General features: G+C 40.0%; 1 protein-coding gene across 2 annotated transcripts in view; it reads right to left on the bottom strand.

Annotated features, from left to right (window-relative positions):
• Window positions 1-17,635, bottom strand: part of SYTL5 (synaptotagmin like 5) — a 308,338-nt gene that overhangs the window by 30,783 nt on the left and 259,920 nt on the right. For both annotated transcript variants that reach the window (XM_045050606.1, XM_045050607.1), the window contains exons 8-10: window positions 10,559-10,700; window positions 6,421-6,550; window positions 3,831-3,937 (exon numbers count right to left, since the gene is read on the bottom strand). In XM_045050606.1, coding sequence (XP_044906541.1) covers window positions 3,831-3,937; window positions 6,421-6,550; window positions 10,559-10,700 — 379 coding nt within the window. The remainder of the gene's footprint in view (window positions 1-3,830; window positions 3,938-6,420; window positions 6,551-10,558; window positions 10,701-17,635) is intronic.

Genomic DNA, 17,635 nt, shown 5'->3' with positions numbered 1-17,635 from the left:
GTGTTTGCTGGAAATCTGTACCTTTTCTTTGGAAAAATGTTTATTAAGGCCCCTTGCTCACAGTTTAATTGGATTTGAGTTGTATAACATCCCTCTATATTTTGGACATTAACCCCTTAACGGATAAAACATTTGTACATATATTCTCTCATTCAGTAGGTTGCCCTTTTTTGTTGTTGACAGTTTCCTTCATGGGACAAAAGCTTGTTATTTCGGTGTAGTCCCAATAGTTTCATTTTGCTTTCATTTCCCTTGCCTGAGGAGACACATCTAGAAAAATATTTCTACAGCAGATATGAAAGAAATTACTTCCTATATTTTTTTGCTAGAACTTTTATGGTTTCAGGTCACACATTTAGGTCTTTAATCCATTTTGAGTTTGTTGTTGTGTGTGGTGTAAGAAGCTAGTCCAGTTTCATTGTTCTGCATGTTGCTGTCCAGTTTTCCCAGCACCATTTGTTGGAAAGACCGTCTTTTCCCCCACTGCATATTCTTGTCTCCTTTGCAATAGATTAATTGACCATAGAAGTGTGGGTTTATTTCTGAACTCTACATTCTGTTCCATTGATCTATGTGTCTCTTTATGTGCCAGTGCCATATTCCTTAGTACAGATTTGTAGTAGATCTTGAAATCTGGGATTGTGATACCTCCAGCTTTTTCTTTTTCAAGATTGCTTTGGCTATTCAGGGTCTTTTCTGGTTCCATACAAATTTTAGGATTATTTGTTCTAGTTCTGTGAAAAATGTTGTTGGTATTTTGGTAGGGATTGCATTAAATCCATAGATCGTTTTGGGTAGTATGAACACTTTAACCATATTGGATCTTCCACTCCATGAGCATGGAATATCTTTCCATTTGCTTAAGTGCTCTTTCTTTCATCACTGTTTTATAGTTTTCAGAGTATAAGTCTTTCACCTCCTTGATTAATTTTATTTCCAGGTATTTTATTTTTTGTGGTGCAATTGTAAATGGGATCATTTTCTTAATTTCTCTTTCTGCTACTTCATTATTAGTGTATAGAAATGCAACAGATTTCTGTGTATTAATTTTGTATCCTGTGACTTTACTGAATTCACTCATCAGTTCTAGTAGTTTTTTGGTGGAGTCTTAATGGTTTTCTATACACAGTATCATGTCATATGCAAATACTGAGCGTTTTACTTCTTCCTTATCAATTTGGATGCCTTTTGTTTCCTTATTGTTGTGGCTAGGACATGGAGCACTATGTTGCATAAAAGTGGTAAGAGTAGACATCTTTGCCTTGTTTCTGATCTTAGAGGAAAAGCTCTCAGTTTACCACCATTGAGTATGATGTTTGCTCTCAGTTTTTTCATATATGGCCTTTATGTTAAGATATGTTCCCCCTAGTTTCCCTTTGTTCAGGGTTTTTATTATGAATGGATATTGTACTTTGTCAAATGCATCTGACGATCATATGGTTTTCCTTTGTCTTGTTAATGTGATGTATAATATTAATTAATTTGTGAATAATGAACCACACTTGCATCCCTGGGATAAATCCCACTTGATTGTGAATGATTTTTTTTAAGTTTACTTATTTATTTTTGAGAGAAAGAGAGCGAGTGAGTGAGAGAGAGCGAGCGAGCGAGCAGGGGAGGGGCAGAGAGAGGGGGAGAGATAGAATTCCAAGCAGGCTCTGTACTGTCAGCACAGAGCCCAATGTGAGGCTTGAACTCAGGAACTATGAGATCATGACCTGAGCCGAAACTAAGAGTCATGTATTTAACCAACTGAGTCACCCAGGCACCCCGTGGTGAATTATTTTTTAAATGTGCTATTGGATTTGGTTTACTAATATTTTATGGAGGATTTTTGCATCTCTGTTCAGCAGAGATATTGGCCTATAGTTTTCTTTTTGTAGTGTCTTGATTTGGTTTTGTTATCAGTGTAATGCTGGCCTTGTAGAATTCATGTGAAAGTCTTCTTCCTCTTCTATGTTTTAGAAATTTTGAGAAAAATAGGTATTAATTCTTCTTCAAATATTTGGTAGAATTCTCCTGTGAAGCCATCTGGTCCTGGACTTTTGTTTGTTGGGAGTTTTTCGATTACTGATTCAATTTCATTGTTACTAGCTGGTCTGTTCAAATCTTCTATTTCTTCTTGATTCAGTTTTGGTGTTGAAGTCCTTTAACTTGTTCATCTGGGCAACTCTGTATCTCATTTTCAGTTCTGAATAACTTTGCTGAGTATTCTTGGTTGTAGGTTTGTTTGTTTGTTTGTTTTTTTTCAGCACTTTGAATATACCATGCCACTCCCTTCTAGCCTGGAAAGTTTTGGATGAAACTCAGCTGATAGACACATGGTGTTTCCCTTGTATGTAACTATTTTCTCTTGCTGCTTTTGAGAGCACTTGTTGAGATGAGCACTGGGTGTTATATGGCAACCAATTTGTCAATAAATTATATTAAAAAATAAAATTCTCTAATTATTTTTTTCCACTTTAATTATTATGTGTGTTGATGTGAACCTCCTTGGGTTGATTTTATTGTGGACTCTCTGTGCCTTTTTGACATGGATGTTTATTTCCTTACCCAGATTATGGAATCTTTCAGCTATTATTTCTTTAAATAAGTTTCTGCCTCCTTTTCTCTCTCCTTTTCTTCTGGGATCCCTATAATGTAAATATTATTATGCTTAATGATGTCACTGAATTCCCATAAGCTATTCTAATTTGTATTATTCTTTTTTCTCGTTGCTGTTCAGCTTGCTTGCCTCCCACTACCCTGTCTTCCAGATCATCTATTTGTTCTTCTTCATATTCTAATCTGCCATTGATTCCCTCTAGTATATTTTTAATTTCAATTATGGAGTTTTCTAGGATCAGGAATAGTTTCATAATGTTGGAATTAGCTGTTCTTTAAAGGTTGAACACAAGTAAGCTTTGAAACCATTTGATCTTATTGCCCCACCCCCTTTTGTGGTAGATTTTAAAATACTTTCCAGGTTTTTTTTTTTTTTTTACTCTAGTAAATAACAGTGAGCTTTAGAACCCAAGTTTCCTGGCTTGCTTTGGAAAATTATACTACTGTCATTTAACATTGTTTTATAACTTTCTTTCAAAGAATTCAAATTGCATTATAGCAATTACAGAAATCAGAATATCAAGGTATTAGAACTAGAAGGAAACTCAATAATTTAACTCAACCTTCTGATTTCAAAAACAAGTTCACGTTTGCACTAATTTTTACATAATTTAATCTCAGTTATGAAGGTAGTTTATTAGGGGTAACTTGAGATGTACAAATGGTTCATATAAAATATACAGTCAGATAAACCTGGTAATACATGATTTAGAAAATGTTGGCATCCTTCATTTTCCAGGTTTAGATTAAGTGATGTTAAGCCAGGAGTTGAAATCCCCAAGAGGTATTTTTTTTTAGGGATAATCTTCACCCATTAACCTGATTACCAGTTAACTTTTCTAAATCATTCTTTTTCTTTTTTTTTTTTTTAATTTAGAGAGAGAGAGAGAGCACGTGTGCACACATGAGCAAGCAGGGGAAGGGGAGAAGGAAAGAGAATCTCAAGCAGGCTCCACATTCAACATAGAGCTCGAAGACGTGGGACTTGACCTCACAACAATGAGATCATGACCTGACCTTAAATCAAGAGTTTGACTCAACCAACTGAGCCACTCCAGGAGCCCTTCTAAAACATGCTTTAGTTGTTTTTATATATTGGTTGTGAAGACCAGGAGAAACAGATTCCCATATATCTTCACTTTATTCTCACCTAAAAGTGGGAAGGTTTGGAACAAGACCGTGACCTTTCCTCATGATCATTAGACTTTCTTCCACATCCAACTTACCAAGTCTTTGTCTAAAGCCCCAGGGACAGACTTGCTTCTTATGTTTACTGTATTCTCTAAATCTTCTGGAAATGACCCACTCAAATCTAATTCAGATCGACTCCGGTCTGGAGGAAGGAAGAGAACAGGAGAGATATCAATCAGCTAATTTTGTTAGAAGATTTCATTTTTTTAAATGTTTGTTTAGTTTTGAGAGAGAGAGAGAGAGAGAGAGGGAGAGGGAGAGGGAGAGGGAGAGGGAGGGAGAGGGAGGGAGAGGGAGAGAGAGGGAGGGAGAGGGAGGGAGAGGGAGAGAGAGGGAGGGAGAGGGAGGGAGAGGGAGGGAGAGGGAGGGAGAGGGAGAGAGAGAGAGAGAGAGAGAGAGAGAGAGAGAGAGAGAGCGCGAGCGAGCCCATGTGAGCCAGGGAGGGACAGAGAGAGCGGGAGACAGAGAACCTAAAGCAGACTCTGCACTGACAGCAAAGACCTCGATATGGGGCTCAAACTCACAAACCATGAGATCATGACTTGAGCCGAAGTTAGATGCTTAACCGACTGAGCTACCCAGGTGCTACAATCTCATTTTTCATTGCCAATGTTTTATCATTATTTCCATTCTTTCTAGGCACAGGGCATGGAGTGTTAAGAAAGCAACAGTCAGAGAAACTTCATGCTGCTTACACTAACATACTTTTTTTAAATAGTATTTTCAAATTTTCTTTGACGGCATTATCAACACCGATGCGTTTGGTTAAAGGAAGTTAAAGGTTCTATTGTAAAATGCAAATTTTTAAGCTAAGACTTCTGTTTTTCTCATAGACTAAAAAACTCTCACAGAACAGGGCCTTAAAATATAATGAGCTCTTAGAAAAAAATAAAGCATTAATCATTCTTGATTTATATTTTTAGAGAATTCACTGTGTTTTTACATTTGACATACGATGCTATTAAAGGATATAACAAATTTCTTTCACATAAAAAGGGAGTGGCCATAGGAAAACTGAGAGAAAGTTCCATTTCTTCAGGCACAAGAACAGTCTTTCATCAGAGGAACATCTTGCTTTCAAATATGTAATTGTTTGAAATCTTTAAAAAAAATTTTATTTAATTTTATTTATCATTTTTTTTTTGAGAGAAAGAGAGACAACACAAGTCAGGGAGAGGGGGAGACAGAAGAGAGAAAGAGAGAATCTTAAGCAGGCTCTGCACTCAGCACAGAGCCTGACGTGGGGCATAATCTCATGACCATGAGATCATGACCTGAGCCGAAATCAAGAGTCAAATGCTTAATCAACCGAGCCACCCAGGTACCTCTTAAAAATATAATTTAAAGAACAATGCACCACTCAGTAATGCTGTAGACAACTTACTAAGACAAAGACAGTTCATTTACACAGAGTGGTGGTTCTATGTCAAAGCCCTGCTGGGACAGACATAGTTGTTCACTACGAGAAAGATTAAAGAGAGCAAGTTCGTACTTGAGTTTGAAATGGTAAATGAAACACTGCAGAAGTGCTTAGCACAGTGCCTGACACAGAGTATGTGATCAAAAACCAGGAGCTGTTGACTAGAAGGAGTAGAAATATAATCTATGAGGTTGGCCTGTAGACTAGTTAAAAATTTTTCTATTAACAGGAGAAACAATTTTGCAATCCTGAACAAAATGCAACAAGAACCACATATATTTAGAAAACCCTTTGTGAGCTACATGACTAGGAAAGACGCCTCAACTCAGCACACAGAATCTAGCCTCAGGCTTTATGCAAATATCATCATTAGGTAACAGTTAACCTTTCCAAGTTGAGGATTCTGTCATGATTGTAATTCTACATAAGGGACTACTGAAAATGTCTCTCAAGAATTTTCTTATTCGTAGGTAATAAAATTGCAACATAAATAATACCTGTTTCACAGGGTTGTTGTGATGGAGAAGTGAAATGATATACAGTATTTGAATGTACCATCTGAATGAAAAGGATTATTACTCACTTTAATGCAGCTTACAAGTAACTTTTTTATTTAAACCACAGGATAATTATTCTTTCTAGATATAGGGCATTTTAGACCATCCTGTCTACCGAACTATCATTTCCCTGAATTCTGGAAAAGTGTTATCTTTCTACCAAATGAACCAATTATATTTCCTACACTCCTATACTGATGTTTGGTATAGCTCTGAAACTTGACAAGCATATACCCTTAATAAATGGATTTTGCATGAATGCAGGAGGCTCAACGTGTCGCCTGGGTCCACATTTAACCTGTTCTTATGGAATGGACCTACCATCACGGGTCAAGGGACAGACGATTATTTTCTAAAGCATGAAATATCCATTTAATGTCACACAAGACTGTCAATTCCAAATGACTTAGTCAAGGGTGCCTGGGTGGCTCCGTCAGTTATGCTTCCAACTCTTGATTGTGGCTCAGGTCATGATGTCAGGGTTTGTGAGATGGAGCCCTGTGTCAGGCTCAGCGCTGACAGCGTGGAGTCTGCTTGGGATTCTCTCGCTCCTCTCTCTGCTTCTCCCCTATGTTCACGTGTGCTCTCTCTCTCTCTCAAAATAAATAAATAAATTCAAAAGAGAGTAGTCATGCTGTAAATACCCACCTGAGGAGAGGGAGACCTCAGACACTGCTATGGACGGTGTGCCAGAAGTGTTTCTGCGACGACTCTTTGTGAGGTCGTCAGATGTGCCTTCAAGGGCAGCCAAATCCATGGAATTTTCGAAACCACGTTCCTTCTCACAAAGTAAAAATGAAAAAAGAACATTATGATGACTGCAGTTTACTTTCAAATCATATTAATATACTTCAGTATAACCACATTTATGTTGTATTACTCTTTAGGAGGGGCTAGTTAACATAGGCGGTGGGGGGGTCCTCATCAGGGGTCCATATAACTCTAAAACTCTAAAACTATCAATAACCGCTCTATAAAACCCATTTGTTAATTAGGACAGAAGTTGTTCCAAATAATTTTACATTCACAAAACTGCGAGTGTTCCAATATATAATTAGCAAGAAAGATGATATAGGTACAGCTCCAATCTTAAATGAACTCTATATAAGAATATATAGAGGGGTGCCTGGGTGGCTCAGTCGGTTAAGCATCTGACTTCGGCTCAGGTCATGATCTCACGGTTCTTGAGTTCGAGCCCTGCGTCGGGCTCTGTGCTGACAGCTCAGAGCCTGGAGCCTGCTTCCGACTCTGTGTCTCCCACTCTCTCTGCCCCTCCCCAGCTTGCACTCTGTGTGTGTGTCTCTCTCTCTCAAAAATAAACATTAAAAAATTTTCAAAAGAAGAAAAAAAAGAATCTGGCTAGCTTTGCATCCTCAGAGTTATACACAAGCATAGTATTCTGTTTTCTCCCATGTTTGTCCCCATTCTCAACACTCTCTTTTTTCCCCAGTGACCCCCTGCCTCCTACACCCCCATTTAACAGAAGACCGTGACCCACAATCCAGGTTAACACATGGCACAGAAGGGCTCCCAGGATACTGCCCCAGCCTTGCACCAGAGTCTGTTCTGATAGCTCAGTGCCTCTGCCATATCAGTTACTAAATATTTTGAATATCATTCCTTGTTAGGTTGCCAGCAAAGTAAGGGTAATCACCAACTATCAATGCACTTTTCTGGGTATGGAACACTACTGCTTGCTGAGCTTAGTATAAATATTTATAAATTTTAAATCTGCCTTTTACCTTATCAGCAAGTACAATTCAGACTATAAGTATTTAAAGAAATCTTCTGTTTTTATTCAATCTGTCTGGATGCCTTTTGGCTTTTCCTTAAAAATATTTATAGAATCTGGGGGCGCCTGGGTGGCGCAGTCGGTTAAGCGTCCGACTTCAGCCAGGTCACGATCTCGCGGTCTGTGAGTTCGAGCCCCGCGTCAGGCTCTGGGCTGATGGCTCAGAGCCTGGAGCCTGCTTCCGATTCTGTGTCTCCCTCTCTCTCTGCCCCTCCCCCGTTCATGCTCTCTCTCTCTCTGTCCCAAAAAGTAAATAAAAGTTGAAAAAAAAATATTTATAGAATCTGGCTGTTTACAGTCTCTGCTTTTCTTTTTAAAGTTTATGATTTATCTTTCCGAAGTTGCACTATAGGAAGAGTCGATATTTTAAATAAATATTTAGGTTTTATATTCAGTACTTAGATAATAACTATTTTTATTAAAGTATCATTGCCATATGATGTTAGTTTCAGGTAGATAGCATAGTGATTCAACAATTCTGTGCATTATGCAGGGCTCACTACCATAAGCATAGTCACCATCTGTCACCATAGGATGTTATTACAATATTATTGGCTATATTCCCCATCCTCCACTTTTCATCTCCACGACTTAACTTATTTTATAAATGGAAGTTTGTACCTTTTAATCCCCTTCACCTATTTCACCCACCCCCTCATTCCCCTCTCCTCTGGCAACCACCAGTCTGCTCTCTGTATACATGAATCTGTTTCCGGTTTTGTCTTGGTGTGTTCATTCATTTTGATTTTTAGAATCCACATATAGGTGAAATTATGTGCTATTTTTCTTTCTCTGTCTGACTCCCCTTAGCATAATACCCTCTAAGTCCATCCACATTGTCACAAATAGCATGAACTCATTCTTTTAAAAGAAAAACATTTATATTTATTTATTTTTGAGAGACAGAGCACAAGTGGGGGAGGAGCAGAGACAGAAAGAGACAGAATCCAAAACAGGCTCCAGGCTCCAAGCTGTCAGCACAGAGCCTGACGTGGGGCTCGAACCCACAAACCGTGAGATCATGACCTGAGCTGAAGTCGGACGCTTCACCGACTGAGCCACCCAGGCGCCTCATGAACTCATTCTTTTTTATGGCTGAGCAATATTCGATTGTATACATTTACTACTTCTTTATCCACTCGTCTATCAGTGGGCACTGGGGCTACTTCCATATCTTGGCTATTGTAAATAATGCTGCAAGAGACATAAGGGTACGTGTATCTTTTTGAATTAATGCTTTCCTTTTCATTGAGTAAACACCCAGTAGTGCAATTGCTGGGTCGTAGGGTACTTCAATTTTTACTTTTTGAGGAACCTCCATACTGCTTTCTACAGTGGCTGCACCAGTTTGCATTCCCACCAACAGTGCACAGGATTCACAACCTCCATTTCTATCCCCTTGTTCCAAAGCCCAGTGTCTCACTTGCAGGAAGACAATGGCATCCTAACTGGTCTGTTGGCTTTTCCACTTGTTCCCCTACAGCTGCTTCTCAGCACAGCCTCCAGATCCTGTATAAAAGAAGCCACATCTTCTGCCTATTTTTCATTGGATTATGTTTTGGGGTGTTGGGTTGTGTAAGTTCTGTACATATTTTGAATTAAGGAGCACAGTCGTCACGATGAGCGCCAAGTGATGTATGGAATTGTTGAATCAGGATGCTGTACACCTGAAACTAATACAATCCTGTGCATTAACTATACTGGAGTTAAAAAAACTAATAAAAAATAACAAAAAAAGAAGCCACATCGTGTCACTCTTCTGCTCAAAACCCTCCAGCTGTCCCCAGCTTACTCCAAGTCAATGTCAAAGTGCATACAGTGGTCAGTCCCTATTACCTCTCTGAGCTCACTTCCTCCTCCTCCTCCCTTAGTTCACTCACAACAGCCAAACTGGCCTTCATGTTCTTCCTTAAACATACCAGGCACGTTCCCACTTCAGAGTCTTAGCACTGGCTGTTTCTCTAGGGACGTTAAAAAAATTTTAGGCACTGGTTGAACAGTGTCTTGACCATCCAAGAGGGAGGCCAGCCATAAGTAATTGGAACAGCCTTCCCTATATGTGTACCTGCTGAATATCAGTGCTGTCCCTACCTGGAGAAACACCTTGCTCCAGACTCTTGCATAGTTAATTCTTTCACTTCAAGTGTTTGCTTGACCAGGACCAAGATTTCTTAAACATAGATGTCAGCTCTATGTATGGAGCTTCCTGCTTAACAAAAAATCTAGATGCTCATTGATTCAAAAGAACCATTTCCATATATGTATATATGGAAGGTGTGTGTGTGTGTGTCCCCCCCCCCACACACACGTTTGTTTATTTTTGAGAGAGAGAGAGAGAGAGAGAGAGAGAGAAAGGGAGGGAGGAGCAGGGAGAGATGGGGACAGAGGATCTGAAGTGGGCTCTGTGCCAACAGCAGAGGGTGCGATGTGGGGCTTGAACTCACGAACCCTGAGATCATGACCTGAGCGGAAGTCAGAGGCTTAGTGGACTGAGCCACACAGGCAACCCATATTCTCTCTATATTTTATGTATAATGCAATTTAAGTCTTTATGGTGTGTTGATCCCTAATTTTAACAGGTGTGCATAAAGAAAAACTATTCAAATATTTCAAGATTCTACTTTTCCTGATTTAAATCAGTCTGGGAAAGTTTTAGTGCAGTCAACTTAGGAATTCTTGGCAAATAACACGGAAGATCAAACTAGGAGACTTCTAAACATTATTTATATTTTGTTTAAGCCACATAAGCCACATAGCCATTTAACCCCCCATCATACAAATACCACCTTTGAACCTGCTCCTTCCCTTTCCTTCACATTTCTGGCTTCCCACCAAGAGCTAAGGGTGCAGGAAGTTCAGTCCTGATAACGAAGCATCTACAATTAAACAGCATAAACAACATGCTTCAAGATCCCGAGAACTCAGACCCAACCAGGCAATGGTGGTGAGGTCAAGTCTCGGAAGCTGGGTGTCCTTTCACATTTGTGGACTTACTCTACTGCTGGCTGAGGTCACGCTGCGTGTGCTTGGAGCCGGTGACCTCTGCGTGACGGGGGTCACTCCACTGCTCCGGCTGCTCTTCCAAGTTGCCGGGCCAGCTTCCTGGTCATAAAGGTCTGATGAACCAGTGCTTCCCCTAAATGAGAAAGAATATTCTGACTTTAGGATGCAGACCAGCAAGCAAAGACACAGCCATGGAAACGCTTCCAAGAAAATGATGATGACAAGTGAACCCCCCCGAAACGCACTGCAGCCACACTGGAATCGGTCGCTATCTTCCTCAGAGACTCACTAGGCTCAAGCCCATTTGTCTGACTCCAGGGTTTCTGTAACTGAGCTTCACCCGACCGTTGCAGCCTTATTTCCTACTGCTCACCAGCATCCTCCCACCTGCGCAGGTTCTCCGCTCTCCTCTCAACTCACCACACTCACGGCACCCGCTCCAGCTTCTACCTCTAAGGCTTTTTCTCATGTTCTCTCCACCTGCTATGCTCTATTTGCCACTCTGCACTTATGCAAATCTTCCCCATCCTTCATGGCCCAGATGAAGGCCAGCCTCCCCTATCAGGCACTTCCTGTCATCTACAAGCCTTGTGAACCTCTGCTCTGCTCCGTTCTTACTGCTTCACAGTCTTTGCCAAACTATGTAGCACTTCACTCCAGGATGTCTTATTTGGCTTCTAAGTGATCATATATGGGCCTTGTTGCCTCTTTCAACCTGAGCTCCTTGGGGACAGAGTTCATGACATATTTACCACATTATCTCTACCACCTTCATAAATGCCTTGGTGCAAAGGAGGCACTCAGTACATACTTAATCAAAGAGTGGGAATTATGTTTTATTTCCTTATGTTGTTTCAGTGTCTGACTCATGGTACACATTTAATAAATGTGGCATAAAAATAATGACATTTGGTAAATGGGCTTGACTCACTTTGTTTGCTAAAACTGATTCAATCCCATTCAATAATGATTATAAAATAATAGTGCCTGCCTTTGAGGTGATCATGATTTTCTGATTAACACGGAGTTTCATAAGTATAAGTTTTGACAAATTAGATTTTAAGAGAAGTGTTTGTTCTATTTTATTCTTTATCCTCGGTGAACACAAAATACGCTAAGTGGTAAAACATAAGCCTTTGTGAATTTCACTATTTGATTTACTATTTAGTAAGTTATAAGTGCATCTATAATCATAAGCATGTTAAAGCCTAGACGTGATAGTTAGCGGTGATTAGAACTTACGTTTGAGCCAATCAGAAAAGATATGCAAAAGAATAGAGGAAGAGTGCTTTAAAAAAAGAAAAAGGATGTCTCACTGTGCATGTGACATTACTGGAAGACAAATCTGGCAGAAGAAAGAACCGGCAATGGCCACTGCAGCTATCAACCACAGCTCCTAACTTTTTCAAGGCTCTGCACCAGAGAAGCCACCAAAATCAAATCAAATATGCCCTGATTTTTACTCCTGGCTACCACCACCCTCAAAAATTATGCAAAGAGAAGCTACATTTACTGAGTATTTTCTAGGTGTTTGACACTTTCCATGTCCCAACATCCCTGTAAGAAAAACATTCTTATTTTAAAGATGGGAACACTGAGTCCTAAAGAGGTTAGACAACTATTCCGTGTACGTAGGCATAGGTGTGTGTACACACACAACACACACCACCCCCACCACCACACCGTCGCACAGTTTGTACATAATAAAGTCAGGATAATAACTGAAAATTGCCTGCCTACCCAAAGCCTATGCTCATTCTAGTTTCTCCTGTTGCGTATTCATCACTCACCAAGATCAAATGGATAGAACCAGACAGGCTGTACATTGCTAGAAGGAGCCATCAAGCAGAAAACAATTCAAGGGTGAGAGAGCTGGGGGTTAGTTTCTTGGAATCTGATGAAAAGAACTAAAAGTTCTCTGGGTAGCATTCCTACGATACCACATAGAAACAGTCTCTGGCTTCTTCCTCTAGATATGGCACCCTGAATGAATTATAGATTGCTCAGGAAGGGTCTAGGACTGTGTCTTGATTCTGACAAGAGAACAAAGTTTTATGATTAAATAAATTTATATAATTTGAGATTCTAAGTTCCTTGGAGACTTTCCAGAGCCGTCCAAGCTCAGGTGCTACACTTTTACACTTGACGACAGTTAACCACCTGAGTGATTTTGCTCATCTCAGATGTCCTACCTAGAAAGATCTTAGAGACCTACCCAGGAACACTGTGGTGGAACCACAAAACTTTTCTACTATTTTAGGTAAAATCTCCTTTAAAAAACAAGGGCTAGACATTAATCTTGCAGAAATGAGCCAAGAAGTTAGGATCCAAAGGGACTCATGTAGATATATCTGCTTGTGCCTGTCCTGAAAGTTCTCCTTGACCCAGGTGGTTTTGAAAAAGTCCCCATCTCAGATGAGCTTCGCTAGAACCAAAAGTCCTACTTATGTAGAAGCTCTGGCAGAAGTTGATTAATTGTGGTGATGACATTCAAGAGGCTATCCTGTAATAATAAAAAAAATTCTTATAAGTCAGCTACTGGAAATTGTTGCCAGAAGCACTACCTCAAAAATGACATATAATTTCACATTTGTCCCTGACATTTACCGTGAGCTTCTCAAAAATATTTTCCTCTCAGTCAGTTGTTTCAGTTGGTTACACTAAAAAAGATTCAGTCTGATGAGGCATAATATCATAAATAGTTGGGTGCCAATTCTCTTAGATGTTATATAAAATATGACATAAAATACATAAATCATCGCCACTTAAATAGGAAGAGGATAAAAGAAGTCTAAATTCAATAAGTTTAAAGTTCAATTAAGAAACAGCTATTTTTTGGGTCAGAGGACCTGAATAGGTATCTTCCCAAAGAAGGCATACATATGGCAGACACACGAAAAGATGCTCACCATCACTAATCATCAGGGACATGCAAATTAAAACCACAACGAGATCTAACCTCACAACCTTCAGAACGGCTAGATTCAAAAAGACAAGAACGGGGCACCTGGGCGGCCCAGTTGGTTAAGCATCCAACTCTTAATTTTGGCTCAGGTCACAATCTGCCATGAGATCACGCCTGCATCGGGCTCCACATCCAGCTCCACATTGGGCATGGAACCTGCTTAAGATTCTCTCTCTCCCTCTCCCTCTGCCCCTCCTCTGTGTGCACACTCTTTCTCTCTCTCTCAAAAAAAAAAAAAAAGAGAGAGAGACAAGAAATAACAAGAGTTGGGCGAGGATGTGGAGAAAAGGGAACCCTTGAGCACTATTGGCGGAAATGTAAATTGGTGCAGCCACTATGGAAAACAATGTAGAGGCTCCTTAACAAATTAAAAGTGGAAATACCATATGGTCCAGTAATTCCACTCCTGGGTATTTACCCAAAGAAAACAAAAACATTAATTCAAAAAAAATATATGAACCCTTAAGTGTATTGCAGCATTATTTACAATGGACAAGATATTGGTGCACCCCAAGTGACTACTGATAGATGAATGGATAAAGAAGACGTGGTATATAGATAATGGGATATTACTCAACCATAAAAAAGAATGAGATCTTATCATCTGTGACAACATGGATGGACCTATAGGGCAAGGGTAAAATGCTAAGTGAAATAAGTCACAGAAAAATATATCATATGGTTGTATTCATATGTAGAATCCAAAAAACAAACGAAGAAATGAAGAAGCAAAATGTAGAATCAGACGTATCCATACAGAAAACAAACTGGTGGTTGCCAGAGGGGAGGGAGTGGGAGGACAGGCAAAACGAGAGAAGGAGAGTGGGACATAAAAGTTTTCAGTTATAGAATGAGCGAGTCACAGGAATAAAAGGTACAGCACAGAGAATATAGTCAATGGTATCGTAATAGTGTTGCGTGGTGACAGACGGTAGCTATATCTCCAGTGATCACAGCATAACACAGAGTGGTTGAATCCCTGCTGTACACCTAAAACGAATGTGACGCTGTGTCAACTATTCTTAAAAAATGAAAGAGCTTCTTTTGATTCAGATATCAGGTCACTGATACTTAAATTGGAAGTGTTGGAAATCAGTGTCAACAAAACTTCTAGCTAAAATTTGCTTAAAGGGAAACTGAAAAGAAAGAGAGAGATTTTTCCTGTTCTAGAAGGGCCCAGAGTGTGGAGATAGGACACTGCCTGGGGAGCTCAGACATCCCAGGTTACCTGAAAGACACATGGCCTAGAGTAGGAAACCGTCTCGTTTACTTTAGCTTATGAAATATACTTTAAAAGCCTTCCATTTTGTTATCTCTAATTTCACAATGGCCCCAAATCTTGATAATGGCTTTCTAGATTTATTTTTAGATAAAGGATCTAAGGACAAGGGACAGAGGCTATAATTTAATGAGTTGCCTTTGTGGATTATATAACCATCTCCCAGGAGTTGTAGTCCGGAAAGCATTTCCCAGGATGCAACCTTCCCAGAGTGGCCTGACAATTTTGAATCTGTGCCCGCATGGTTAAATGAATACTCCCCCAAGAAAGCTCAACCAAAAGGCAGCATTAATATCAGAGATACTAACACTCACTGTGACAATGAGGCTAGTGCATAGCATGACACAGAGACTGCGTATTCTTTCTGTGGTTTATGCACTTTCCTAATTTTTTTTTGTTATATCAGATCTGAAATGGATATGAAAGAAAAGCAAGGGAGGTAACAGAAAGTGAAGTGATCCCATTAAATGGGAAAGTTGTTAAACATGAGAAAGAAAAGAGAAAAAAGCTGAACATAGGTCAACTTTCCAGTCTCTGGTGATCCCAAAATGCTTTGCCTTTCCTAACAGTCTTATGCGAGATGGGTGGTCTTCATCCGTGGCTGCACATCAGAAACAGTGGGGGAGCTTTTAAAAATCTCCAAGCTTAGACTACATCCGAGACTAATCACATCAGACTCTGAGCATGGGATCTAGGCCCATAGGATCGATATGTTTTAATGACACCACCCCCCAGTGATTCCAATATACAGCCAAGGCTGAGAAACACTGGGCTAAACTGTTGATTAGTTTGAATTTATTCATCTCAGACATCTCTCCATCTGCAATTTGCCCCCTCATACCACTATTTCCTTAACCTCAGTAATCACATCAATACAAATGATCTGTCCTCAAGACTTAGCCTGTGGATAAATGGAAGGACACTTTCTTTGTTAGTGAGTGAACATGTTGTACCAGGAATCAGCAAACTATGGTCCACAGACAGAATTGAGCCCATTGTCTGTTTTTGTAGCCTGTGAGCCAAGAGTGGTTTTTACATTTTTTAAGGAATTGAAAAAAAAATATTTTGTGACATGCGAAAATTACATGGAGTTCAAATGTCAGTGCCTATAAATAAAGTTTTGTTGTAATGCTGGCATGCCCATTCATTTATCTATTGTCTACAGCTGCTCCAAGAGCAGAGTTGAGTGGCTGAGATAGAGACCGTGTGGCCCAAAAAGCTCAAACTATCAACTATCTGTATATCTACAGAAGCTGTGTTGACCCCTGTGAGTACTGCCCACCCACACAGGCACACAACATACAGATACGGGTATCTCCATTTAACAGTCAAATCCTTGGAGCACCCGGGTGGCTCAGGCGGTCGAGTGTCCAACTTTTGATTTCAGCTCAGGTCATGATCCCAACCACAGTTGTGGGATTGAGCTCTGCATCAGGCTCCAGGCTGAGCAAGGAGCCGGCTTAAGATTCATTCTCATTTTCATTCTCTCTCTCTCTCTTCCCTCCCCCACCCCCCCACTCATGTGCTCTTTCTAAAGTGAAAAAAAAAAAAAGAAAAGAAAAGAAATAAAAATAAAAATAAAACTCTTTGGAGAGGTTGACACATCCTAAAAGGATGAATTTCAGGTACTGTGTGCATGTGTGGATACATGTGTACAGATGTATGTGTTTTATTCTTAGGCATAGGTGAACCATCATAGGAGCTTTGGAATGCAGAATTAGGGAAGCAGAGAAATGAGGAAAAAGTACAAGTTCATCAGGAAGCTTCTCTAGCTGCAGTTTCCTCAGAAGTCACTGGCTTTCTGTGATTTAATTACACACATTTTCCTTCTGTCTCCTTCTTGGAGAAAGGATACAATGTGGTGGGTACTCAGTGAAATTTTGTTCAATGAATCATAGTGTTAATTATATAAAGAACCTTTATTTTTTTAATTTTTCTTTACCATTTTTTTTTGAGAGAGACAGACAGACAGACAGAGAGACAGAGTGTGAGCAGGGGAGGGGCAGAGAGAGGGAGATACAGAATCCAGGCTCTGAGTTGTCAGCACAGAGCCCAACATGAGGCTCAAACTCACAAAGGGTGAGATCATGACCTGAGCCGAAGTCGGACGCTTCACCAACTGAGCCACCCAGGCGCCCCCAAGAACCTTTATATTTGATTTACTAAAACAAAGGGTGATTTGTTTGGTGGGTTTGAAACTGTTTAGCGTTTTCTTAAAGGACCTGCTTTATTTATTTATTTTTTAATATAATTTATCGCCAAAATGGCTCACATACAGTGTGTAAAGTGTGCTCTTGGTTTTTGGGGTAGATTTCTGTGATTTCATCGCTTACATACAACACCCAGTGCTCATCCCAGCAAGTGCGTGATGGGCATAAAGGACCTGTTTTAAGAAGACTCTCCTTAAAGTGGAGGAGACAGTCACCATGAGGGAAGGATTCTGAGTGGGTATGAAGGAAAAGAACAGGTAAAACTCCCAGTCTGAAAATACTTTTGTCTTTTACCATCACAATAGAATCCTGATCCCCTGTCTTCTTTCTAAATAATGGATGAAAGCCATTTGGAAGAGAGAGGCCACCAGCCATGAAAAACCTTGGGTGAATTGGAAGTCAGGGGCAAGAAAGCCGATTGCCTCCATGTGTAGACACCAAGGAAAACAAGTGTTTAGCAGAACTTAACTTTCAGGAACTAAAGGGAAAAGGCACATGCTCTGTACTTAATAGCTCAAATTTGCCAAACTCTTGTTCCATCTGGGACGCTATGTTGCTTATAAAAACAGGTCATCAATGTATCCGAAGCCATCTGTATCTCGGTCCAACTTCGC

The sequence above is a fragment of the Felis catus genome, chromosome X, assembly GCF_018350175.1.
Source record: "Felis catus isolate Fca126 chromosome X, F.catus_Fca126_mat1.0, whole genome shotgun sequence".
Classification (NCBI taxonomy): Eukaryota; Metazoa; Chordata; class Mammalia; order Carnivora; family Felidae; genus Felis; species Felis catus.
The sequence above is the reverse complement of the archived record's forward strand: the minus strand, read 5'-3'. Positions and strand labels throughout refer to the sequence as shown.